The following is a 25794-nucleotide window of genomic DNA, read 5'->3' as shown; positions in this document are numbered from 1 at the left end:
CAGCCAAGATTCAGAAGCAAACGCGGGGCAGCGATATCGCCATCATCAGAATTGCAGATGGAGACGGAACGCAACAAGACCATCCTTTCCGAATTAGGGCAATATTTGGAGGCCGATTCAGGAGGGTTCATTATCTTCTGGCACTGATAAGAAGCCTCCAGCCGAGCTAATTAAGTGCGATTAACCTGTCTTGCGGACCGAGGATTTAGCCTGTCCGGACTATACGGAGTACGAACTAAATGCATAATCTCATAATCCACTGCTGTAATGGATTGCATTCTTGTTACTACTCAGTCCAGAATCTATGGACCTGCATGGCTTGCTCGTCAGCGGCCGTCTAAGACTCCACAGCCCTTATTGATAGTGACAAGACGTTGGAGATTGGTGCATGTATAGCGTCGATGTGGCATTGGTCTAAGATTGTCTCTACAGGAAAGGGCCTGTCCCCAAGGTATATACTTATGCAATTGATATAGAAACCATGGCCCGATCCAATTCTTCCTCTGCTACAATCCATCCTGTCAATGAGTCTTACTGGCCGGCCTTTCAAGATGTATGAAGAACTTCCTGCGCCTCCCACAATGACTTCCAATACTCCGGAAGAGGACCCTACAGAATACACCTCCCTTCTCCCCAAGCCGACGGATCACCGCGCCTATGATGACTCGGATGAGTATGATACTTCCCAACGACAATGGCTCGCAGAGTTCTGGATCCTTTTGAAAGGCTCTGTCCCCGTCATTCTGGCGTACACCCTCCAAAATAGCCTTCAAACTGTCTCGGTCCTCATTGTCGGGCGTTCCTCTCCGGAAAATCTGGCTACCACGGCCTTTTCCCTGATGTTTGCCATGATAACCGCATGGATGATTGCCCTGGGTGGAACGACGGCGCTAGACACGCTGGCCTCCTCGACCTTCACGGGGAGCTCCAATAAACATGACCTTGGGATTCTTTTACAGCGAGGATTCTTCGTGCTGAGTTTGTTCTATATCCCCGTTGCCATTCTCTGGGCATGTTCGGAACCGGTTTTCCTTCTCCTCGGCCAAGATCCCCAGCTATCCCGGGATAGCGCTCGGTTCTTGACCTGCCTGATCCCCGGGGGACTGGGATACATCTACTTCGAAGTGATGAAGAAGTACCTGCAAGCCCAAGGTGCGAAAGCCCCTCCTAGGTTCTCCATCAGACGGATTAACTTTCGCAGGAATCATGCGCCCCGGCACATATGTCCTCCTCATCACATCCCCATTCAATGCCCTGTTGAACTATCTCTTCTGTTACACTTTCAACATGGGTCTCCTCGGAGCGCCATTCGCCACCGGCATCTCATATTGGCTTTCTTTTGGACTGTTGGTTCTGTACGCGCGATTCGTTGCGGGGTCCGAATGCTGGGGCGGGTGGTCGCGCGAGGCCTTTCAGAACCTTGGAACGTTTGCGCGCCTGGCCATCCTGGGAGTGATCCATGTTGGGACGGAATGGTGGGCGTTCGAGATAGTGGCGCTGGCGGCCGGACGACTGGGCACCATCCCACTCGCCGCGCAGAGCGTTATCATGACCGCCGATCAAGTCCTCAATACGATCCCATTCGGGGTAGGCGTGGCCACGTCGGCGCGCGTGGGTAACCTGCTAGGGGCGCGGAACGCATCCGGGGCTGCGAGGGCCGCCAATGCGGCGGCCTGGCTGAGCATGGTGCTGGGAGGCGTGGTGCTGGCGGCGCTGATGGGGACGCGGCACGAGTTTGCGAAGATTTTCAACTCGGACGAGCGAGTCGTCCGGCTGACGGCCGAGGTGCTCCCCTACGTGGCCCTGTTCCAGATCGCGGACGGCCTGAATGGCAGTTGCGGGGGTAGTCTGCGTGGCATGGGCCGACAGCACGTCGGTGCCATGGTCAACCTAGTGAGCTACTACTGCGGTGCGCTCCCTCTCGGCATCTGGTTGGCGTTTCACGGCTGGGGACTCAAGGGTCTCTGGGTGGGACAGTGTATCGCATTGTATCTGGTGGGGGCGTTGGAGTGGGCGATTGTGGCTCTGAGCCATTGGGATGGCGAAGTCGAAAAGGCTTTTCTTCGAATGGACATTCACGAGAGGATGGAAGTTGGTGGGATTGCTGAAGGAGAGGAATGAGCTGATTGTAGATATGGTTGTTGTTAGTCAATGGATACTTTTGTGCAATGCTTGATTCTCTCTTGAAGTCGTTCTCTATCGAGTGACTCGAATAGGAAGGCGAGGGGAGATGAAGTCATTCTCTTCTTCTACGAGATGGTCTAAAAGGACAGGGAGTAAACACTGATAAAAGATAAGGGGTCTACCCCACTCACGTCATGCAGCTGATAAGGCGGAGATAAGGAAGAATGCATCTCGATCTCCTGCGGCCTTCCTTTTTGGGTATACTTCAGACTCTCCGTGGAGTTGGCAACGCTCATACTTGACGTCGACGTTACTGAGTCCAATCATCTCCAGGCTTATCGGTAGGATGATGGACTCCTGGTTCCAGTATGGGCTCCCATGCAATCCGTTGGACTATTCGGGCATAGTAACCTGGCTGACTCGGTAAGACTGCGTGCAATGAGAATATCCTACCTCCCCATCGGTAAATGATCAGACTGCTTCTGGTCGATCTGGGAAGGTCGAGGGAGAAGAGGGTCTCAGTGGGTTGTGAATGATATCCAGCCCAACAAAGCTGAGATAGTCAGTCAATTCGATCATCCCGCCTTGAAAGTGTAGGCCATCTGGAGCATATTCCCTAAGTGCATCATTCCATTACCTAAATGGAGATACACCAGAGAACCACCATTGGGTAAGACCTGGAGAAATGACTGGTGGACGAGGGTGCGTCCGACTTAGTTGCAGCAATAAATAGGTTCCCTCACCTGCTTCCTGCCCCTCTCACTGCTCCTTTACTTTATCCCTATCTCATTGCGCTGGCCACCATGATTGCTTCCACCCTCAGCCTTCTTGCTCTCTCAACCGTGGCCTCGGCTCATAGTAGCCACAGTCAGACCCCTCTGGCTGCTGGTCCTCTCCAGAAGCTGTGGTACAACACTCTTCCGGGTGATGGTGGTACCCAGGCCGACTCTGTCTTCTCTGGCATCTCGACTTTCGGTCGGCTTCCATACTTCCCCTGTCTCGCCAGTGAAGATGAGAAATACGACATTGCTTTTATCGGTCAGTCTTGCGATTCACTGTCATCCCAAGTTCTGTACATCCAGCTAACTGATCCAGGCGCCCCATTTGATACTGGAACCTCCTACAGACCCGGTGCTAGATTTGGACCAAGTGGCATCAGGCAAGGTTCTCGTCGTCTCAATCTCTAGTATGTTGTGCTTTCAGAGCTGTGCTTACCATTGAATCTGGTCCGGGATAAAGGCTCACGCAAATTGGGTTTCAGCGGTGGCTATAACGTGCCATTGGAGGCGAACCCCTTCGTCAGTGATCTGAGAATCCTGGATTGTGGCGACATCCCCGTGACATCGTAAGTATATAAACAGCAGCGTATAGGTCATCGCGCTGAAACCCCATAGGTACGACAATGAATGGGCCATCAAGCAGATTGAAGAGGGCCACAACAGCGTCCTCATGCGCAAGCCCTACACCAATGCCGACGAGTACGGCATGTCCAAGGCAGGCAAAACCCTGCCTCGTGTCATCACCCTCGGCGGTGACCACACCATCACCTTGCCTCTGCTGCGCAGTATCAACAAGGCCTACGGCCCTGTCACCGTCGTTCACTTCGACAGCCATCTGTACGTCATTCGTCGGGTTGCGTTAGTCTCATGCTAACCCAGCTCTAGTGACTCCTGGAAGCCCAAGGTCTTTGGCGGATCGCCCAGTGAAGTCGCTGCTGTCAACCACGGGACTTACTTCTACCATGCCGCCATGGAGGGTCTTCTGAGAAACGACACCAACATCCACGCTGGTATCCGCACCACCCTCTCCGGCCCCTCAGACTATGAGAATGACGGATACTGTGGCTTTGAGATTGTCGAAGCCCGGGAGATTGACACCATCGGTATGGCGTCGGACCTGGGACTGTGACAAGGGCTAATGTGGTTAGGCACCGAGGGTATCATCAAGAAAATCCGCGAGCGCGTCGGCACCAAGAACCCGGTCTATCTGTCCATCGATATCGATACCCTGGACCCGGCTTGTAGGTGGCTCCTGATCATTATGTGAACTCGATCTGACTCCCTCAGATGCTCCCGCAACTGGTACCCCTGAGACCGGTGGCTGGTCGACCCGCGAGCTGCGTACCATCATTCGCGGTCTTGATGGACTCAACTTTATTGGAGCCGATATTGTCGAAGTGGCGCCCGCCTATGACACCAATGCCGAACTCTCTACCATGTATGTTTTCTGGGGGATAGAGGTGTTCTTGGCTGACTGTTTCCAGGGCTGCCGCCGATGTTCTTTACGAAGTCTTGACTATGATGGTGAAGAAGGGACCTCTTTCTATTGGTGGATCAGAGGAACTATAGGGGTTATAACGTCGTATAGTTTCATCGAAGGGCACAAGAATATTGATTGTGGATTTCCATCTAAGTGCTTTTGTTGTGTTTCATTCAGAGTATGTCCATAATGTCTATGATGCGATTTGACTTCTCGTATAATGTGCATCTTTCGTACGTAGCCAGGGTGACAAAGAAGTATCTACTAGTCAAGTCCCATTACCTATGGTTTCACCTGTAGGGCTGGATTGATTTTCTTGATTGTGCAAGGATGCATCCATGCGGTCTCAGTGGCTTACCTTACAGCAGAAATATATATTGAACATCCACCTTTACTACCCACATGGTTGTTGCAGAACCAGACGCATCCGACCCCTTGCATGAAGAACCAACGGCCAACCCTCCGAGATTGGCTTTGGGCATCTCTCCAGTTCACGTTCTCTGATGGTTGATCTATCCGAACGCCTTACATGCAACTAACTACAATACGAGTTGCAGAAGCTTATTGGACGAACCAACGGCTGCAGAAAGGTTCTTTCTGCCCGAGATAGAACTATATATATACTTTGTATGACAGCTCATAGTCCGTGCATCCCTTCCCACCTTGCATATCACCTAGGTGATTGATATAGAAAGGGGGTCGATGTGTAATAATGATGGTTTCCTTGCTGTGATGGACTGAGTGGGAGGACAGGCAACCAGGACAGCCCTCAGACATGAATGTATTCCCTACTCATAGTAATACGCACGGTACCCGCATCTAGTCCGTACTACGGTCCGTTCACGTCGTCCGCGTCGACCCAACAAGCTAGGCTTAGCCCGCAAGTGGATATGGGACGGGGGCAGACGTTGGCGAGTGGACGAGGGAAAGTCCCACGGGTCTCTGGGACAATCCTTACCGAACTGGCGATGCCCGCAACGCCAGGATGGGGGGAGGATCGGCTGGTGTTGGTCATGGCGGGCGGGAGAGTGGGATTCAGGGGTGAAGTCAAGTCCGGGTTTTCCGGATTAACAGAGGAAGAATGTAGGTGAAGGGATGATTTGAAGGGAGAGGGAGAGGGAGAGGGAGAAGAGAAGGGAAGAGGGGTGATCAAGGTGTCTACTTTATTATCATTATTATTATTGTGGCTGTCGGAGTACTATGTATATGGAATAGAGAGCAGGTTCCTTATTGAAGCGAAATAATAATAATAATAATAATAATAATAATACTCCGTAGATGAACGGGGGATTGAATCGGGTTAGTGCCATCGCAACTAATGCATCCTGGCTCAACGGTCTCGATTAGTAGGAATAAGTAGGGACAAGTAGGGACATGGGTTGATGGTTCCCCTTTTTCCTTCTTGGACGGGAAGAAAGGGATTATCTGTTATGTGACCAGGGATTAACTAGGTATGATTATACCCCGTAGCAACTAACTACTTACAGAATGTCAGGTTAGGACCTCTCAGGTCAAGGAACTGTCGGAATGGGTCATGGTGGCATGAGAAGCTTCCCCACGCCATCGTGCGAGGATGTCTGACCCAAGGGGGGTCCTCATTTCGCTTGGATTCGGTAGATCCACGGGGAAATTGGTGTGGATGGATTTCCGGGATCCGATGGTTCCTGGAACCACGGGAGGAACCATGGTTCTTTGGATTTGGCTTTGGTGTTCGGAGAGATGTGTATTATTATCACCTGGTTAATTGTACTCCGTAATAATCTTTGGTTACTAGGCAGTTACTCCGTAGATATACCGACAAAAGAACCATGCAGACAGGCTGAGACGATGGAGGTCCCAAGCAACCTTAACGGGTGGATGTCTAGCCGATCTGGGTCTAGACTAGGTGCCCCTTTTGTAGTTCTCTGTATCCAGGTACGTAGGGATTTGGATCAAGTAGATGAGAGAAATAATATGCGATAATATCAGATATTGATACTTTATCTCGATCTTCTTGGAACATCATCATAGTTGCCATAATATACTCCGTAGGTAGATGATACAGTATAGTAGTACATAGATGGAGAGGAAGAAAATCATAGAAGAATGATGATAATAATAATAATGGCTCAGGCACCACGCGGTCCACTCAGGAGTTCCCCCGTCGTCCCTGCCGAATCGAACTTAGTTCCCTTTAGGTATCCTGACAGACCAGACAGAGACAGACACATCTGTCGTTATTCTTCTTCTTCTTCTTCTTCCTCTCAGTATAATGGTCGAGTGATAATTCCTCCCCATCCACTTCATTCCTCTTTCCCTCCCTTCCCTCCCCTCCCTCTCCCTCTTTCTTTCATCCCTCTCACCGCTACACTCCCCGCCGCTCATTGACAAATAGGAGACTGTCAACCTTATTGATCGGTGGCAGGTCGCTGTCGTCGCCCGCGACGCAGAGAAAAAAAAAGTCCCAACCCTCCCCCATCCAGCGCATCAACAAAACAACTCATCGATCCGATCGCTCGTCGCTGATGCCTTTCTCGCTCCCTTTACCTCGTGATCCCCGATAATCAGTTCTTGTCGACCTTCTCTGTCGCCTGACCTGACTCTGTCGACGGACTCCGTATAAAGGGAAAAAGAAAAATAGGGGGGTCATGACGGCTTCGCCGCCAGCGTCGCCTACGGGTGCTCCCCAGCGACCCTTCAGCGCCATCATGCGCACCCCTCGAAGTAACAGTCGCTTGAGCATGAGCTCCAAACATGGAGGAGGAAGTCGAGCCTCCGATGAGGACGGCAAGACCGCCGTCAAAGTTGGTATGTGTCGGCCCTCACCATGCGCACTTCCGCGGTCCCCCTATTCCCTTCCGCCCCGGGCGTATGCCGCAACTTAATCGGTTTGCGATCCCGAAATATCGCGATTGCATCGTCCTCCGGTTCATCCCATCGCTGACCACACCACAGCCGTCCGTGTTCGCCCTGCCCTGAAACCTACCGACCCCGGTTACGAATTAGTCCCGCAACGCTTCCAACGTTCCATGGTCCACGTTACCACGCCGACCAGTCTAGCTGTCGATGTCCCACAAGGTCGCAAGCTCTTCGTCTTCGATCGCGTCTTCCCCGAAACCGTCGACCAGAATGGCATCTGGGAATACCTCAGCGAAAGCGTCAATTCCTTTGTCCAGGGCTACAATGTCTCCATTCTGGCCTACGGCCAGTCGGGAGCCGGAAAATCCTACACCATGGGAACCTCCGGCCCCAACGAGCAGAACAACCCCGAGGCGATGGGTAGGTGCCTTGTGTCCCTTCGGTGGGCGACTCCCGTGGCTGACCGTCTGCAGGAATCATCCCCCGCGCCGCCCAGTTCTTGTTTGAGAAGCTGGAAGGCCCGTCCAAACATAATCGCAACAGTTCCACGGGCCTACGCACCCCCCAGCGCTATTCCATAAGCTCGACCTCGAGCTTCGGAAAACAAAACATGGACAAGAACTGGCAGATGAAGGCGACCTATGTCGAGGTACCAGGCCCCGGGATTCCGTTCAAACCAGCCGAGAGACTGACGTCGACAGATCTACAACGAGCAATTGAGAGATTTGCTCCTCCCCGATTCCACCCCTCTAGGAGACCGTCCAACTGTCACCATTCGCGAGGACACCAAAGGCCGCATCATCCTCACGGGTCTCCATCAGGTGAATATCAATTCCATCGAGGATCTCCTCGGCGCCTTGAACTTCGGCTCCTCCATCCGTCAGACCGATTCCACCGCCATCAACGCCAAGTCGTCCCGTTCCCACGCCGTCTTCAGTCTGAACCTGGTTCAGCGGAAATCCGCCTCCAACGGCGTCACCTCGCCCAAGGAGAAGCGCATGTCCATGCCCGTCGAAATCATGTCTGGTGGAGACGCCTCCATCTCAGTGGAGAGCAAGCTCCATTTTGTGGATCTGGCGGGAAGTGAACGACTCAAGAATACCGGCGCATCCGGCGAGCGCGCCCGAGAGGGTATCTCCATCAACGCCGGTCTCGCGGCGTTGGGCAAAGTCATTTCGCAGCTTTCGTCCCGGCAGGCGGGCTCCCACGTCTCCTATCGCGACTCCAAACTGACCCGACTCCTCCAAGATTCCCTGGGCGGGAACGCGTACACTTACATGATCGCCTGTGTGACCCCGGCCGAATTCCACCTGAGCGAGACCCTGAACACCGTGCAATATGCCCAGCGAGCGAGAGCCATCCAGAGCAAGCCCCGCATCCAGCAGATTGCCGACGACAGCGACAAACACGCCGTGATCGAACGCCTCAAGGCCGAGGTGGCCTTCTTGCGTCAACAACTGCGCAATGTGGAGGACAACGACCGTCGCACCACGGTGCCGCAGGAGCGCGTGGAGCGCCAGAATGAGAGGGAGATCGAGCTTCAAAACCAGCTTCTCGACGTTCAGGAGAGCTACAACGCCCTCAGCCAACGACACGCGAAGCTGATCTCCGAGCTGACCAAAGACTCGGAGCACGCGGCCGACGCGAACCCGGACGATATTGCCTCGGCCGTGGGCAAAAGCTCGGTAGAACGGTTGAAGCGCTCCCATTCCTTCGCCGAGTCGGTCGAACAAGTCGTGTTGGAATACGAGAAGACCATCCAGAGCCTGGAGTCCTCCCTTTCCAACACCCGCTCCTCTCTGTCACAGACGGAAAGTACCCTACTGGAACGGGAGACCAAATGCGCGTACGTGGAGACGGTCAACTCCCAGCTTCAGTCCCGCATCCAGAAGCTGTTGGACCGGGAATCCAGCACCGAGACATACCTACATGAGCTGGAGTCCAAGCTCGATGGACAGTCCTCAGGCGAAGAGAAGCACGCCGCAATTGTGGCAGAACTGCGCAAAGAGCTTAGCCGGGCCCGCGAGAGCGAGGCCAACTGTGAAGACTATATTAGCACCCTGGAAGAGCGTTTGGCGGAAGCCGATCAGGACATGGAGCTGATGCAGCGAGAGGTGGATCGTCTCGAGCATGTCATTGAGCGGCAACGCAGCCTCGGAAAGTTGGACCACCTCCTCTATGAGCTCGACCACGTCCAACAAAATGGCGTCGAGGAGGATGCCCCAGAACAAGCCAATTCCCACCCACCCCCTGTCAAGGGTGCTTACACCCCTCGCGCACGCGCCACATCTCTCGACGTACTGATGGAAGCCGCCGAAACCGCTATTCCCGAATCGGATGAGGGTTTGGCCGAGCCCATCCCCGAAACCGATGAGGATGGCCTTGCGGAGGGAGAAGCAACAGCAGAAACGGGTGAAGATTTGGAGACACTGGAAAAAGCGACCAGTCGCCTGGAATCCCAAAAGGTTGACGATCAGGACCAGGTTTCTTCCCAGTCGAAGCATGTTGCCGATAAGCTGGATACGGTCACCCAGGAGCTTCTCGACTTGCGTATGCAACATGAATCGACCCTGAGCGAATACGAGATGCTGGAAGCGAAATACGAGGAGGCCATGAAGGCTTTGGCCGCTATGAAACAGGATGCCGCCGACGAAGCCCGTCATCCCGTTACGGACATCCCCAATCCTGCCTCCCCCACAGTCACCTCCCGCCCGGTGTCTTTTTTAGAGGATCGCAAGGCTCCCGGCGCGACGAATGGAGCACAACACTCATTCTCGCAGTCACTCTCATCGGAGTTATCCTTGGCCGGGGAGCCTGCTGCTTCGCACGCATCGTCTAATGCCAAGTCGGAACCGACCGATGGACATGTTGACCCTGCGGAAGGAGATACCGCCGTCACCACTCCGGACGAGGTGGAACACATGCGCCAGCTACTCTCCGAACACCAGGAGGGCGTCCAACTGATGTCCCAGAGATATGCCGAGCTGCAAGCCGAGCACGAAGATACTCTCAACCTGATCGAATCCTTGAAGGCAGAGCTGCAGCGGTCCAAGTCGACGTCTCCGCCTACCACCCCCGGCTTCAAGTCCCACGTCATTCGGAGGAAGACCAGCCAGAGCCTGATGGGAAATGTCGACCGCGCGCACAGATCCCTCGCTGCCCTGCGAAACATCGCTGTGGAAGAGTTTGACAGCAAGCCTGACACAATGCAAAACTTTGAGGTTCACCTTGACTCGGCAATGCACGAACTGCACAGCCGCATGGAACGCATCCAAGCGTTGGAGGCGGAGAATCAAAGCGTGAAGAAGGAGATGGAGATGAAATCCACCATCATCTCCGGTCTGACTCGCGAGCGGTCCAGTTTGCAGGGCGGTGCTTCTTCCGTCGACATGGGCCTTGTCTCGCAGTTGCGTGACCAGGTTGTCCAGCAGGAGAACATCATCAACGAGATGAAGGAAGCCCACGAGACGAGACAGAAGCAACTGCTCGCCGAGATTGAGGAACTGAAGGCTCTTCTGAAGACCCAGGAGGAGGCCGCTAGAGCTCAGGATGCTGGGGCGGAGGAGCAGGACAAGAAGATTGGCCTCCTGGAAGGCGAGTTGACCGAGTGGAAGGGCAAGCACCAAAGCGCCGTCGACTCTCTCCAAGCCTCGGAGGAGCAACTCAGCTCCACTCTGGCCGAACTCAACAGTGCGTTGGCTGCGGTGGATGCCATGCGGTCCGAGCGCGCTGCCGTGGACGATAATTCTTCTGCTGACAAGGCAGCGGCTGCGAAGGAGCTCGAGAACGAAAGGGCTCACCAGCAAGAAGTGGTTGAAAGTCTCAAACGCGAAATCGAAGAGCACAAGGCCGCCTCCGCTGCTCACCAGGAGACCATCGCCGGTCTTGAGAAATCTCATTCGGAGACCCAACAACAGCTTTCGGACCTGCTCGCCGCGAAAGACGGCAACACCACCGATGTCGAAGGACATCAGGCTCGTATCGCCGAGATGGAGCGTGACATCGAATCTCACAAGTCGCTTGCCGAGACCTACCAGAAGGACCTGGAGTCCTTGCGGGAATCTCACAAGAAAGAGCTTGTCGAATTGGAGGAACGTACCATAGCTGCTGCACAAGCCGAGCATGAGTTGCGTCTGGCGGAGAAGGATACCGAGCATGACGAAGCCATGAAGTCTCTGAGGGCCGACATCGCCGAATCTCGGGACGAGCTAGCCAAGCTGCTGAAGATGGTTTCGGGCCTGCTTAACTCGGATGTTACTGCAGATAACATTGCCGACCAGATTCAAGACATCCTGACACAGAAGCAGCATTTCTCTAACAAGTATGCCGAGTTAATGGATACGAACGAGGACCTTCGTAAGCAGCTGGAGCTCAAGGGCAGTGACGCGAGGAAGCTGGAAGAGCTCACTCAGAGCAACTCCGCCAAGGAGGCAAAGGTGAATGAACTGGCGTTGTTGGTCGCAACCCTGGAAGACACTCTCCAGCAGAAGGAGGAACAAGTGAAGAAGAAGGAGGCTCTGCTTGCGGAGGTCACTGCCGAGAAGCAGAAGAGCGTTCGTCTTGTTGAGGAGCTGGAAGAGCAGATTACCAACAGCTTCGACCAGCACCACAACCGTCTTTCTGTCATTCAGCAAGAACGTGACCAGGCTCTGGAGGACGCGAACGCTAAGATCGTCATTTACGAGAAGGATATCGAAACGTACCGCGTGCGCATTGAGCAACTCGAGGTGAGTAGTCCCATCATGGAGATCCCCTGTGCGCAGCGACTGATCAGGCCCCAGCTCCAATTGAAGAATTCCTCAAACCAGGACTCCGCGCACGATCGCAGTAGCTCGCTTACCTCCAATCTGCGGAAGAGCTCTTCCGCTACATCTCTTCCCTCCCCTCCCCCTGCAATTCCCCTTCCTCCTCTTCCTACTATTGCTTCCGCCGCCAATGGCACCCCGAGCAGCGCCTCTCCCCCAAGCTCCCGGCACACTAGCAAAGAGATCATTAGCTCCCAGCTGGTAGAGGACCAAGAGGCACGCATCCGCACCATTGAGAAGCATCTCCATGCGGAGAAACAACTGACGGCCACTTTGGAAGAGGCCCTTGGAGACCTCGAGGCGCAGACGAACAAGGTCAAGGCGGACTGCGAAGCTTGGAAGAAGAAGGCCTGGCAGCTGGAAGACGAGCTGACCACTCTGCGGAAAGAACGCAATTCCCAGCGTCTCTCTCTTCAAGCCGTTGAGGAAGAGAGGAACGCGCGCCGCGAAGCCGAAGCTGCTCGGGCCCAGCTTGAGGAGCGGATGAACGCGCTCAACAAGAAGAAGAAGAAAAGTACCCTCAACTGCTTTTAAGTGCCCGCCTTGCCCACCTTAGTGTTTGTCTCTGTTTCGCGTGGCCTTTTTGACTCTTTCACTGTTGATTCCCTTGTTTTATTCCCCCTGTGACACGATGTTCAACATTCCCCTGTATTATGAATTCGATGTCGATTCCCCTTTCGATTCGTTGATACCTTTTGATTCTTCTGTGTATTTTGCAGCTTCTCTTTCATCTGGGATGATTGCTGCACATTCCCCGTTCCAAATTACGTATTATTCTTTGACCTTTATTTGACGAATCGTACCTATCTTTATGATGTCTTTTCTCGTGGCTGAGAATACTTGACCCGTTGTTTGTATGTCGACACAGATTGTATATGAAGAGCCAGTAGAGTTAGCATTACTTTATAGATCAAACTGGGGAGTGCGTCATCACATGACGTAGCTACTAGTTATCGGCGCCGTTTCCGCAGAAAGTCCCCCAACTCCCCTCCGCACGGCTCCCCATTCCGAGTCAGGTGAGGTTCCATTGCCTCGCTCTCCTTCCCTTCCCCTGTTCTTCGTGTACGAGACTGCGACCGTGATGGCGAGTCTCAAACGGTCCAATGTGATCATCATCCACCCCGACCTGGGGATCGGTGGTGCCGAGCGGCTTATCATCGACGTGGCACTCGCGCTCCAGAATCGAGGCCACCGAGTCACGGTCTACACCTCACACCGCGATACGACGCATTGTTTCGAAGAGGCGCGTGACGGAACGCTCGAAGTTCGCGTGCGCGGGAACTCCCTCGTCCCCGCGCATATTTGCGGTCGCTTCCACGTGTTGATGGCCATATTGCGACAGTTGCATTTGACGATATCCGTGTTGAGAGAGCTGGCTTCTTCAGCCGCCAGCGAAACGAGGCCCGACAATGCGCAAACCAAATCTCTGGATGACGAATTGGAGGACGACATTTTCATCGTGGACCAAGTCCCGGCTTGTGTACCGTTCTTGAAAACTCTAGGGCCCCAATGGGACCGCCGCCGCCAGCGCATCCTGTTCTACTGCCACTTCCCGGATCAATTGCTCGCCCGTCGCGACGAGGGTAGCTCGCTTTTACGACTTGCAAAGATTCTTTATCGGTACCCGTTCGATTGGTTTGAAGGCTGGGCGCTGAGTGCGGCGGATAAAGTTGTTGCGAACTCGCGGTTTACGCGCGGCGTCATCAGCGAGGTCTTTGGTTCGAAGCAGTTGGGCGATGTGCGCGTTGTCTATCCTTGTGTGGATACCGAGACCGGCGCCGCAGGTGCGATTAAGGATGTCATTGAGGATGGCGGACAATTATGGGGCGGGAAGAAGATACTGCTGAGTATCAACCGGTTCGAGAGGAAGAAGGACATGGCTTTGGCGATTCGCGCGTATCATGGGCTGGGAGAACAGAAGAGGAGAGGCACTCGGTTGGTAATTGCAGGTGAGTTCCCGCGCCGCCCATGAAACTAGGCTACTACGGCATACTGACGGCGCAGGCGGTTACGACAACCGGGTCCAAGAGAATGTGCAGTACCATCGGGAGCTGGACAAGCTTGCGACCAGTCTGGGGCTGCAGACCGCGACATCGAAAACGGTCATCTCTGCCCTATCCATCCCGGACTCCATCGACGTGCTGTTCCTACTCTCCGTGCCGACCGCCTTCCGCGACACCCTCCTCTCGCAAGCAAAACTGCTCCTCTATACCCCGATCAACGAGCACTTTGGCATTGTGCCTGTCGAAGCGATGCGCGCGGGGGTCCCCGTCCTCGCGTCAAACACCGGCGGTCCGCTAGAAACCATCGTCGAGGGCGAAACAGGCTGGCTACGCGACGCGAAGGTCGATGCGGATTGGACGGCTGTCATGGACAAGGTCCTCTACGAGATGGACCAGGAGGAGCTGGACCGCATGTCTGTGGCAGCCAAGCGTCGAGTACAGCAGGAGTTCTCGCTCGTCGCGATGGGCGACAACCTGGAGAGGGAGATATCTGATATGCTCGCCAGTCCGAGACGCCCGTTCAATGGATTCCAGCAGGTATTTGTTCTTCTGGCCGTGGCGGGGATCGCGCTGGCTGCTTTTGCTGCGTTTGTCTTGAGGTCGTCATGATGTGTCTTAGCCAATACCCTTAGAGTGTTCAGTTGAATGTATACTATTACCAGACTTACAATTTGTATAATGTCACATGACCACGCGCCTTCCTCGCGGGGAGCGCGAAACACGTGCCCGCTACATTGCAGCGCTCGCCGCCCATCTCTCGCAGCCATCGCCCATGATCATTGCTGTCATGGAAAATGCCAGACATCATCGACCTCCTCTCCTCGACGCCCCCTCCACCCACTTCATACCAAGTACCTCTTCCCGCCCCCTCGAGGCGCGCATCGAGCACGCCCGCGAGACCCCCTCTCCTCTCCGACGACATCGACATCTCACTCTTCACGTACGATGACGAGTTGGACAACCCGCCGAAGAGACGCCGATTGAGCGATGATGGCAACAACACTTTCAGCACCGATCTCGTCGCCAAACCCAAGCCCAACCGGTCAAAGAACTCATTGTTTCTCTTCTCCGACGAAGACATAATCCTTTCCTCCGAAGGTCCACCCCCACGTCACAGTCCCCAAGTTGACCGTGTCCTCCCTGCGGCAGGTCATATGGAAGAATCGGATCCAATTGTGTTTACGTCTTCGGCGCCAGAACCATCGCGAACAACCGTCTCTCGGACCGCGGAAATCCGGCGATCGAACACCATCACCATCGACGATGACGATTACTGCGGCAGCTACCAGGAGCGTACCTCCAAAACTACAACTCTCTCTGGACAGGCCGGTCTGAGACGCATGGTAGAGGATATAGAAGGGTTCAGTGATGAGCTCGTCCCTCCCGATATAGACGAGATACTACAAGGGTTGCCCAGCGATGGTCCAGAGGCGAGTAGTACTCGACCGCATTTTTCCAGTCGCACGGCGAATCTACTGGCGAGTCTGGAAAGTCGGTCGAGATCGGGGAGTTTGGGAGCGCGCCCATCACATAGGACTGCTACTCCGCGCGAGGACAATGATGATGACGATGACCTGGTCGTGCTGGATGACGACGACGCACCGAAGCAGAATAAGCGCGGCCCGCGTAAGACCTCCAAAACAACAAATAGCGCCGACAAGGAAGCCAAGGCACGAGAGCGAGAGGCGGCGAAGGCTCGACGGGAACGCGAGCGCCAGCTGGAGAAAGAACGAAAGCAAAGGGAAAAGGAAGAGAAGGCTCGAGAAAAGGCTCGCGAAAAACAGCTTCTTTCGGATTTGACCGAGGCCAATAAACGCAAGGTCGATAAGAAAGACTCCACCCCCGAGATGATTGTCGATCTCGCGATGAACTTTGAGGGGACGGATGTGGGCACCCAGGCGATGGCGTTCATGGACAGCCTCAATGTTGAGCACTCGTTCTTTGATAGTGTGATTCCCAACGTTGTGAAATGGCGACGCAAGGTCAAGGCGCACTACAACGACTCTTTGGGCTACTGGGAGCCGTGTCCGCTGCATATCCGCGACGAGGAGCATGTCCTGGTTCTCTTGCAAGCACAGGAGTTTGTCGACATGGTTCTGACTACTGACCCGTCCGCTACGGACCTGACTACTCACGTTTCGCAACTCAGATCGGCCTATCCCAATTGTAAACTCATCTACCTCATTCAGGGGCTGGCACCGTGGATGCGGAAGAACAAAAGCTCGCGGAACAGAGCATATGTCGCGGAGGTCCGCCGAGAGATGGAGCAGTCTGAAGACCCTTCGTCTACACAGGCTCCGTCTCGCAGGAGAAAAACCCCCAGCAAGCCTGAGTCTACACCGCCGGTGGACGATGATACGATCGAAGACGCCCTGCTCGAACTTCAGGTGACACACTCCTGTTTGATCCACCATACCAACGTCGCCCCGGAGTCGGCCGAGTGGATCAAGAACTTTACAGAGCATGTGTCCACCGTTCCCTACCGCCGCGAGCGCATGGACGGAAACGATGCGGCCTTCTGTATGGATGGAGGCCAGGTCAAGTCCGGCGAAAACAAGACCGATACTTACGTGAAGATGCTCCAGGAGGTCAACCGGGTCACTGCATCGATGGCATATGGTGTCGCTGAGCGGTATCCTAGTGTTTTGGATCTTGTTACTGGCATGCGCAGACATGGTCCTGGCATGCTGGAGAACGTCAAGGTACGTTATACCATACAAATGTTGGACAACCAACTGACAAGTGTAGAAATCTACCAACAAAAACGGGACACTGGCGGATGCCCGTATTGGACCTGCAGCCAGTAGGCGCTTGTACAAAGTTTTCATGGGAATGAACCCTACTTCTACGGATATCTGAACTGGCCTATCTTGGTTCAAGCTACACGTCGACAGGTTCGGATGGTGGCTTTTCAGGTTCTTACCCATTGTAGACTAACAATCGGTAAATGTACGTCTATTGTATACCCAATCACATCTCTATGCAGTATCAACCTATGATCAATCTATGGACCACAAAGAACTACTCCGGGAAGTTGCAGTCAAACTATACAACTACCCCCCTCCGTCGCCAAGATCTCCAAGCAACTAGCCAAACCACAATGGCGACACAAATGCTCAGCGTGCACCCAACAGCCCAGTACCCATAACATTTCCATCCATGACATTGGCCATCGATGGTACCATGACCCCCATCTGCTGCGTCCTGGTAGCCATGCGAGTAGATAATCCCCCACATAGCAGCTCCGGCAGCAGGAACCATGGCGACGATTCCCCAGTTTGTGCCGAAGTTCTCGACTCCCCACACCACAGAAATAATGATAGGACACAGCGAGAAGCCAGCGCCGTAACCAAGGCCAACTAGGGCGGTAGTGATATGAGTAAGTTCAGGGTTCTCGATGGGGAGCGGTGATGCGAGTAAGAGATAGCCCAGCGCAAGTAATACTGCGGAAGGTAGAAGGAACATCATGCGCGACAAAGTAGGCCGAGTGTGGGATGTCAGCTGCTGTGGCGCGGGGCGACTATCACCGGTATTCAGTGGAAAGAGGTGAAGGGCCGGCGGAGCGAAAAAGTCAGAGAGCGATCCTGTGAGGAGGCGGGCGATGGTGGAGGTGAGCGCAATAGTCGTGACATGTGTGGACGGCAAGCCCGCTGAGGATGACGCATTCGGCATCGTTGGATCGGGCGTCAAGGTCTGCACAATCGTACCCAGCTAGTAGTAAAGTCAGCAGAGGCCGCGGGGATGGATTCATGACTGCGCGGGGAACGCACGTTGTTAAGATAGGCTTCTCCAGGTCCAGTGACGAGGAAAAAGCCAAACGCCAGTAACCACATCGTCCGATCCTTGAGGAACACCTTGGTCTCGTAGTTCAACAGCCAATTCTTTTTGCGACGCTCCTCCTCCTCCCGTTCCTTTTCGCGACGAGCAGCTTCGCGCTCCTCCTCGGATTGAGCCAGCGTGCGCTCGTCGTCTGACTCATTCGCATCATCGTCTTGCGAGAATGTGCCATACGCAGCGGCCACCTCACTCCGGGGTCGGAAGAAAGCGCTCTCATCAAGAAGCCCGCTTCTCTCGAGCTCCTCCACCGTCTCGTCGATATATTTCTCTTCGTCTTCGTCGACGATCCTCAACCCAAAGGTACCGATGATCCCGACACTGAGAGTCAAAACCGCGAGGAAGACAAAGTAACGGAACACATCGACATCCCCCCGACTACCATCGTCACGGGGCTCATACAACAAGTACGTCCCCACCTGGCTCTGCCACATGCCGCTCAGGCCGAACCCCGCAATGGGCGCAGCAAGCATGATGCCCTTATGCTTTCCTCTTCCGAAGTTCTTCGCGCAGGTCGTCACCGCAGCGAGATACATGGAACACGTGCCGGCGCCGATAGCAATGAACGCCACGATCATCACCCAGAATGGCCATCCGTCGCCACCCGCGTCAGGCGGCGGGCCACTCTTGTACGTGAAGGCGGCTAGGAGATAGCCCAGCCCAAAGATCAGCCCGGAGAAGAGAGCCAGCGGAGAGGGCGTGTATCGGTCACACAGGTATCCGAATACCGGGACAGGGAGATACATCGCGATCTCGGCGGCAATGGAGACTGCATTCACCCGAATCTGAGTGTAGTGGAGACGGGTGAGGAAGAGAGGTCCGTAGAGAGAGAAGGCAGTCACTCCGCCGGCGGCGAGACTAGGCGAGTTACGCGTGATTAACACAGCCATCAACCCGGACGAGCATTTGGACTCACCATGTAATCACCCCCCAGACAAAACTGCATATACGCACCACTTCTTTTGCCAACTTCCGTCGGTCTCTCTCGACGATTTCCTCAACCACATCAGTGAGAAGGCCATCGTCCGCATCACTATAGGCGATAGCGGAATGTCTTGATGTCGGTCGCGAAGGATCAGATGAATCATGAGCAAGAGGTCCATGGGCGTGACCGCCAAGCAAGGGACGGTTTGCGTCAAAGTCACGCTTGTCGATTGCTGGGTCTAGCTTGGCCATGACAAAAGTGCTGCGTGAGATTCAGAAGCTTCAGGTTGTAGGTATAAATTAAGTGAGATATATAGAGAGGTAATGGCATCCATTCGACTTGTGTGTTGAGTCAGAAGTACGTCTTGACCTGTGTCAATGATACTGTCTCCGCTTCTCGGCCCGCCGCTACGTCACCAGAGGGTCCAGTCCAAGGGCATTCTGATAAAGCGAAAGAGGAGGAGAAGGAGGCTGTTGCGAGTCGCCTATACAACGTACTCTCAGCCCTGAGTGAGAAGATCGGAGCTTCGTCAGACAAGACGGGGAGAGGGAGGAAGAGAGGAGGCGGAGTTGGAGGAGTTGGAGTTGGAGATGACCGGAGGCGGCAGGGCGATCGATCAGCTTATCTATCGATCCACGTGATGTTGATCAGCCGATAAGAACTATGATAGGAGTACAATACATACACGATAACCATTATGATGCTTGTCTAAGGCCCGCAACATGTAGGAATGTATGTACACAGCTCTCAGAAACGCCACCCCGAAAGACACAAAATCCAATAAAAGTCCAGGGAATCGGACTGGTTCCCCAGAGGTATAATCAATAAGACATGTCCGAGAAGAAAACAAGCAAAGAAGAAACAAGACAATTTCATACACGCCATGAGAATGTAATCGCTCCCCCCGCGCCAGGACCCTCTAGGATGCTCCAGGCATGCATAGACAATGGCCCCTGGGTGAACATTGTGCCAGGATCAATCATCACTATCGTATCATTCTCACCCAAGTCTCGCTGCATCTCCATCTCAGTCGTTATCATCTCGTCGGGCCCATCGGATGTTTCAGCGAAAGGAAATATGGGGAAGAGATGAAACAAGTAACGCCATATCCAGTACCATGCAACATTTGACGCCGAAACGAAGCCTGAGTTCTCGAATGGTAATAGGATCGATGGGACTTGGAAGTGCAAGCCACTAACGCCAAACCCACAGGCGGAAAAAAAGAAATAAAAGAAAAGAAAAAGACAATTATAATAAAGGAGACAAGTAGAAATAAAGGGGAATTATGAATGGAGGAAGAAGGCACTCCGGTAGAGGCCAACGCAGAAGTTGTGGAAAGGCGTCGGTAAGACTGGAAGACGAGTGCCAGAAACAGCCACTAGAAGCTGACTTCGCCTGGGTCACTCTCCATCACGCCCTCATCCCAATAACGATCCGACGTATCGTCGTGACCGGAAGCTTGGGATCGCATAGCTATAGCTTCGCCTTCTCCACGCTCAATGTACTCGTCATGACTGACTTCTTTGAGAATGCGCTGAAAATACATCCTCAATGTCCGAAGACCGCGAAGATAGCCACGATCGATGTCATCCGGATGCTGCGGAGGGCAAGGAGCAGTGGGAGGGATTTCGTCCTCGCCGGTAACACAATTTGCAAAATCGACAATCTTTAGCTGGACGTCCTCGTTATTATGGCCGTCCTCCGACGCACGACGCGATAAGACGCCCCGTTTCGTGGCCACATGGGTATCATTTGGCATGGACGTTTCGGAACTGGTCTGTTCGCCATCATAGAGAATCAAGAGGCTACTGGCATAGAGGCGATAGCGCTTGAGTCTTCGAATCATGTTCTCCAGCTTGGCCAGCTTCTCCAGAATGACAGGAATCTTCTTCGCAACGCTGTTGTAGCTGACACCGTCGTACAGGAAGCGGGTAAGAGCATCCTGGAATTCACGTCCAGACTTCAGATCCCGGCCGAAGTACTTGTCTTCAAAGGAATATTCCTGCTTCTTGACATTCCAGGTTTGCATGCCACATAGTCGAACACCCAACTGCTGGGAGGTGGTAGACTGACACTTCCGCCTCTGAGATTTCCGTTTCTTCTCATCCGCTTCGATACCGTACTGGCGAGTACCCATCTTGAGGTCCAAGACACAAGGCTTGTTCATGCCGGCGGTGAGATCTTCGAGGAGAAGGAAAAATTGAACCCTCTCATCTTTTCTCGTCTGCGCCTCCTTGGGGTTGGCCGGGAGTTGGGCGCCACTGTCATCCTTTACTTGTAGACGGCTTGGAGATTTTGAAGAATCACCGTTGCTACGACCCGAAATGTCGGTAGCCCCTGTAGTGGCGATCTTCGGGACCCCGGAGTCAGCCGTATGCTGGCTATGATCGCGCGATCGTGCCATTGAAGCGTCGCCTTCCATGGCGAAAATCTCGTCTTCTCTGTCCCCACCATATCCATCATCCTCAAAGAACATCAACTCGCCACCGCCCTTCCCCGGCGTCATGCTACCCCGTCTCTGTAAACCACTTCCAGAATGACGACGTCTGACCTGTCGAGCCCGTGAAAGGGAACTGGAGCGTGGCGGGGACCCCTGGGACCGAATCTGCTCCAGGCGGTTGTGAGTAGCATCCAATGCTGTGGACGCCGATGATGAAAGCCCCGGCCCTTCATTCGACTGTTTCACAATGTCAATGGCTGCTGACCGAGGGGGTTCTGGCGGTGTAGGTGCATTGCGCCGGCTACTAGCGGTCTGATCCTCGGACAAGTTAGCCCGCCGATGGATCCCATCAGATATCGTCCGGGGTAGGTTGACATGGCCCCGAGCATGACGGCGATGATGATGAATTGCGGGAGGGCTAAACACCTCGCGGAGAACCTGCTCCTGTAGTTGACGATTCACAGTCGTCGCGCCCCAGCTGACTTTAGGTTTGGTCAGCGCCTGAGCATGCTTGTCGTCCCAGGAGCCAGTCGACTGCTTCCCTCTGGGGATCACTCCAGCACTCTGAGAAAACCGATGTCTTGCTGGCATGGCACCGTCCGCAGTCCTGGGCCTTTGTGAACGCGAGAAAAGGTCTGCGGGGATGATATGACGATTGTTCTCCAGGATGACCTTCGGGATAATGCCCGTAACTTGCTTTTGACTGAAGATTCGGGGTTGATCAGTGGCATCATGCGAAAGAGGCACGGTGAGTGACGTGGCATCTTGATGCTTATTGCTGTCCCCAGCCTTGTTTGAATCAGCACGCCCCTTAGCACCCTCCGGTATCGGTTTCTGTTTCTTGGAGTTTTTGGAGAACGTCACGTTCAAAACGCCAATATACCTGCGAACCGCATTCGATTAGTGATTTGATCCAGCAACATGATATCAGATGCACGAACGCACCTTGGGAGAAACATCAACATATCCGGATGTCTGCGTTCGATCCGCTCGTAAAATTCATTCTCGCGATTATTGAGTTGCTTGCACACCGCACGTCGAGAGAACCGAAACACGGTGGTATGGCCGCCCACCTGATGGCGGTAAGGCTTCAACTCCACCGCTCCGAGAGGACCAGATGAGCCGTGGGTGCGTCGGGGACGCAGTGTGCGGTGGCGCTGAGTGGGAGTCGCGGTTGGCGTCACCTCCGCTTCATCGGTCAAACTGGACGCTTCGTCCTGCACCGAGATGCCACTATCATATTCGGATTCTCCACAGGTCGATTCCTCCCCACTGCGTTCTGATATGGCATTCAGCGACTTTTCTGTAAGCTCTTCTAGTTGTGGAGCCTGGATTTCCTGTAGGTCACCATGCAAAATTCTACTATCATTCTTAGATCGGAGGGAAATATCCACATGATGGGCCTCCGGCTCATCAACAAGACTATGTCTCTTTGACACTAAACCGAGATTACTCTTCGTTGGTGACACCTGGTACGGTTCTGCTCCCGGCCGATCATCTGCAAAGGGCTGAACCTGATCAACTTCGTCCGAGACCGTCACGCGCTCATGTGGGAAATAGACAGCCGAGGAGATCTGCTCATCCTCTTCGTCCTCGAATTGCGCGGAACCCCGGCGCGGACCAGTATCAGGACCGGACGATGGGGATAGATGGTCAAACTGGGGCTCTTCCTTCGCTGTGATGTAATCCCGGCCCCCTTCAGCGTATTGCGTCGGGATGCTTTTCGAGAAGGACGTGCCGCGGGCACCTCCGGGGGTTAGGTGGAAATTCCGAATCTCCTCCAACAGACTGCGAGGCAACACGCGACGCGGAGACTTCGTCACTTCGTCCTTCGGGGAGCGTTCAGCTTCGGATGGGGGTGCGAACAGCGGATGGTCGATCAGCGAGAGCTGCGATAAACTCTTCGAATTCCTTTTGAGTCTGGTCTGCTCCAATGCGAATGGAGCCTCCGTCGGGGAGGTCGTCTGTTCACCCGCATGATAGAGATCCGACTGACCCATTTGCTGGGGTTGGCTATCGTGTGCCTCTGACGTCTCGTCGTACCATCGCCCCCGGTCTTCCCTCCGTTTCCGATCGGGCGAAGTAGTGTTCTCCTTGAAAAGTCCCAGGTAATGGCTTGACTTACGGCTGCGCACATGAGAGGCTGGTTCTGCGTTGGTTAAATTCGCCTCGATAGAGCTTTCCACACGCCCGCGCCGGCTGCGACTCGAGCTTCGCTCCCCTGGACCGTCCAGAGTGTTTTCCCGCGACGACCGTTCCGACCACGTGCCGGAGGTCTCGCGAGTAGGGACTGTTGGCAGACGGTCAAGCGCGGGATCCTTCAGAGGAGCGGACGTGACGCTGCGCTTCTCCTCTACCGGCGAGGGACCGGTGGCGGCGCCATCGGATGAAATCTTGCGGAGCGGTTGCATGCTCTCCCAGGCCGGGAGGTGGGCACTTCGATCCAGGACCTCATGAGGCTTCTGCAGGTGGGTATCGGGTCGACTCGGGAGCGCAGAGAGGTCGGGGGCGGGCAGGGTGGAAGACGACAAAGAAGGGGAGCGCAATGGGATGGGCACGCGTCGGTCCACTTCCATGGGGAAAGAGTCGACTATGGAAGGACGAGGGGGGACCTTCGTAGAGGGGATTGGAACAGACGAAGCGGCCGCATCGTTGGCGGAAGCGAGGTTCAGGGCACCGGGCCCGTCATCTTCAGCGACGTCCTCCACGGGGGGGAGTTGCGGAGTGGTGGTAGTGGTGGTAGCTTCAGGGTCGGAGGGGAGGTAATGGGTTGCAAAGATGCTATCCCTTTCGGACAGCTGGGGACTATGCGGACGAGGGAATTTCTCCAGAGGGGCGGTGGAGGCCCTTTTTAGAGCAAAGGAAGACGCAGGCTTGGCCCATTGATGGGCAGTGGGGGATTCGGCGCGGGACGGGGAGGGAGCTTCAGGAGGATGGTGATGCTGGTCCCAGACATGGTGGCGGCGCGGTTTTGGATGGGGAAGATCGGGCCCATTAGAGCAATCATGTTGGGCAGACGCGGCAGGTGTCACCAGGGGTCGAGACAGGGTGCTTTCTGATGCAGACGGAGGCCTTGACATGGGGAGAACATTGGTTGGGACGGCGGGCGAGAAGAGAAGGGAGGATGGCGGATCAGGATGATGGTTGGGTGGTGGCTGGAGAAGGAGAAGATCGGACATGCATCAGTCAGATTTGATCGATTGAGGGGAGGCCACGTTCGACGGAGGGAGGATCTTACAGGCTGGAGAGAGAGAGGCCCAACGGGAGAGCAACGGAGAAAGGATCGTTGGCGGAAAGGAAAGATAGATAGGCAGGTTAGGTGGATGGAGGAGGGACCGGGGGGAAGGTAGTAGTAGTAGGCAGTCAGTAACGATAGCAGTAGAAAGTTGCAGTAGTTAGTTTTGGGTTAGGGCGCTTTTTTTTCGGCTGGGGGCTGCCAATGACGCGGATCGTCGTCACCGCCTTCGTCTTTTGGCCTGGCCACTCAGGCAGCAAACGATCCCAATATTGAGCAGGGCCTTGAATTTAGAAGGTGAAAAAAAGACCCCCAAAGGAGACTGGAAGAAAATGTAGTCTAGGCCCTAATCGAAAGACAAGACACTGGTGGTAGCAGTATGGTGAAGTCAGTGAATCCCAAATACCACCTCGACCCGATAATCCAGTCGACGATTCGTAGTAAGTCCCTCAAAGTCTCTCAACCTTCAACCATTTCGCAAGGGAGACGACAAGAATCGGAGGTCTCGGAATGCGGAATCCAGCAACCGGTCCTCAGGAACCGCGGCGATTGAGAACGGGATCAATCATGGCCCTGTGAGTGGTCCGTGGTGCAAACTGGCGGTATGCCTAGTATGTAGGGTTATCTGGCCGCAAGGAGGATCAGTCCGGATCCTCAAACGATGTGCGTTTCTAGACTTTTTCTCGACGGTGGAGATCCACGTTCCTGGTGCAGAGGGAAAAACTCCAAATCACCCCCCAACGCCATTCCGACGAGATGGACATCATGCACGATGACCACGAGTCGTGATTCTCCCATTCTTCATCCACTTCGGTACTGCGCATGACCCAGCGGTGATCCGTCTGCCAATCACTGCGCCACATGCTGGACACGCGGTCGCACTGGCCATCCTGTTGGGATCATAGGGGTTTCTATGAAACTGGTTGTAGGAGTACATAATCAAGGACAAAAGATCAGTTACCCGAAAGAAGCTGTGTGTAGGTACCTAGGTACTACCTGACTGATACTAGGTATAGTTTGTAGCTTGGGGAAATGTCTACCTAGGTATCACTATGCAGAGGAAGGCTATCTCGGATATAGTCCGTAGATGGATGGAGATATATACTCCGTACTTCAAAAGATCATCGTCAACTTCCTGCCGTCTAGTTAATCTAATTCATCCTTTGACGTATTATTGAGCGATTCATACTCCGTGCACCCTTCCGACTGATGTTCCCTTATGGAGACGCCCTAATCTAACGATAAGGACTGCTGGGGTGGATAAGAAGCAATGCCACCAACATCCTAGCGTCTCCACCAGAGGAGACCTCTGCCGCAAGTGATGCCATCGC

The 25794-nt window shown here is 54.2% G+C and overlaps 7 protein-coding genes across 7 annotated transcripts; 5 read left to right on the top strand and 2 right to left on the bottom strand.

Annotated features, from left to right (window-relative positions):
* Window positions 1–581: 581 nt before the first annotated feature.
* ATEG_06193 (MATE family efflux transporter) lies at window positions 582–2121 on the top strand (the record flags this gene model as incomplete). The annotated part of the gene is made up of 2 exons (XM_001215371.1): window positions 582–1152; window positions 1202–2121. The coding sequence occupies 2 exons, from the start codon at window positions 582–584 to the stop codon at window positions 2119–2121; spliced, it is 1491 nt and encodes a 496-aa protein (XP_001215371.1).
* Window positions 2122–2927: 806 nt separating this feature from the next.
* ATEG_06192 (agmatinase) lies at window positions 2928–4472 on the top strand (the record flags this gene model as incomplete). Its single annotated transcript, XM_001215370.1, has 8 exons — window positions 2928–3162; window positions 3220–3310; window positions 3386–3469; window positions 3519–3740; window positions 3783–4006; window positions 4052–4144; window positions 4191–4341; window positions 4388–4472. 8 exons carry the CDS (start codon window positions 2928–2930, stop codon window positions 4470–4472), a joined length of 1185 nt encoding a protein of 394 aa, XP_001215370.1.
* Window positions 4473–7070: 2598 nt separating this feature from the next.
* ATEG_06191 (kinesin family protein) lies at window positions 7071–12560 on the top strand (the record flags this gene model as incomplete). Its single annotated transcript, XM_001215369.1, has 4 exons — window positions 7071–7170; window positions 7318–7641; window positions 7695–7870; window positions 7923–12560. The coding sequence occupies 4 exons, from the start codon at window positions 7071–7073 to the stop codon at window positions 12558–12560; spliced, it is 5238 nt and encodes a 1745-aa protein (XP_001215369.1).
* Window positions 12561–13107: 547 nt separating this feature from the next.
* On the top strand, window positions 13108–14638 carry ATEG_06190 (GDP-Man:Man(1)GlcNAc(2)-PP-dolichol alpha-1,3-mannosyltransferase; the record flags this gene model as incomplete). The annotated part of the gene is made up of 2 exons (XM_001215368.1): window positions 13108–13975; window positions 14031–14638. 2 exons carry the CDS (start codon window positions 13108–13110, stop codon window positions 14636–14638), a joined length of 1476 nt encoding a protein of 491 aa, XP_001215368.1.
* Window positions 14639–15183: 545 nt separating this feature from the next.
* ATEG_06189 (uncharacterized protein) lies at window positions 15184–16888 on the top strand (the record flags this gene model as incomplete). The annotated part of the gene is made up of 2 exons (XM_001215367.1): window positions 15184–16731; window positions 16778–16888. The coding sequence occupies 2 exons, from the start codon at window positions 15184–15186 to the stop codon at window positions 16886–16888; spliced, it is 1659 nt and encodes a 552-aa protein (XP_001215367.1).
* An 827-nt stretch (window positions 16889–17715) lies between these two features.
* On the bottom strand, window positions 17716–19039 carry ATEG_06188 (uncharacterized protein; the record flags this gene model as incomplete). The annotated part of the gene is made up of 2 exons (XM_001215366.1): window positions 17716–18721; window positions 18780–19039. The coding sequence occupies 2 exons, from the start codon at window positions 19037–19039 to the stop codon at window positions 17716–17718; spliced, it is 1266 nt and encodes a 421-aa protein (XP_001215366.1).
* Window positions 19040–20166: 1127 nt separating this feature from the next.
* On the bottom strand, window positions 20167–24308 carry ATEG_06187 (inositol polyphosphate kinase KCS1; the record flags this gene model as incomplete). Its single annotated transcript, XM_001215365.1, has 2 exons — window positions 20167–22111; window positions 22174–24308. The coding sequence occupies 2 exons, from the start codon at window positions 24306–24308 to the stop codon at window positions 20167–20169; spliced, it is 4080 nt and encodes a 1359-aa protein (XP_001215365.1).
* Between the last annotated feature and the right edge of the window lie 1486 nt (window positions 24309–25794).

The sequence above is a fragment of the Aspergillus terreus genome, genomic scaffold (genome assembly GCF_000149615.1).
Source record: "Aspergillus terreus NIH2624 scaffold_8 genomic scaffold, whole genome shotgun sequence".
Lineage (NCBI taxonomy): Eukaryota > Fungi > Ascomycota > Eurotiomycetes > Eurotiales > Aspergillaceae > Aspergillus > Aspergillus terreus.
The sequence above is the reverse complement of the archived record's forward strand: the minus strand, read 5'-3'. Positions and strand labels throughout refer to the sequence as shown.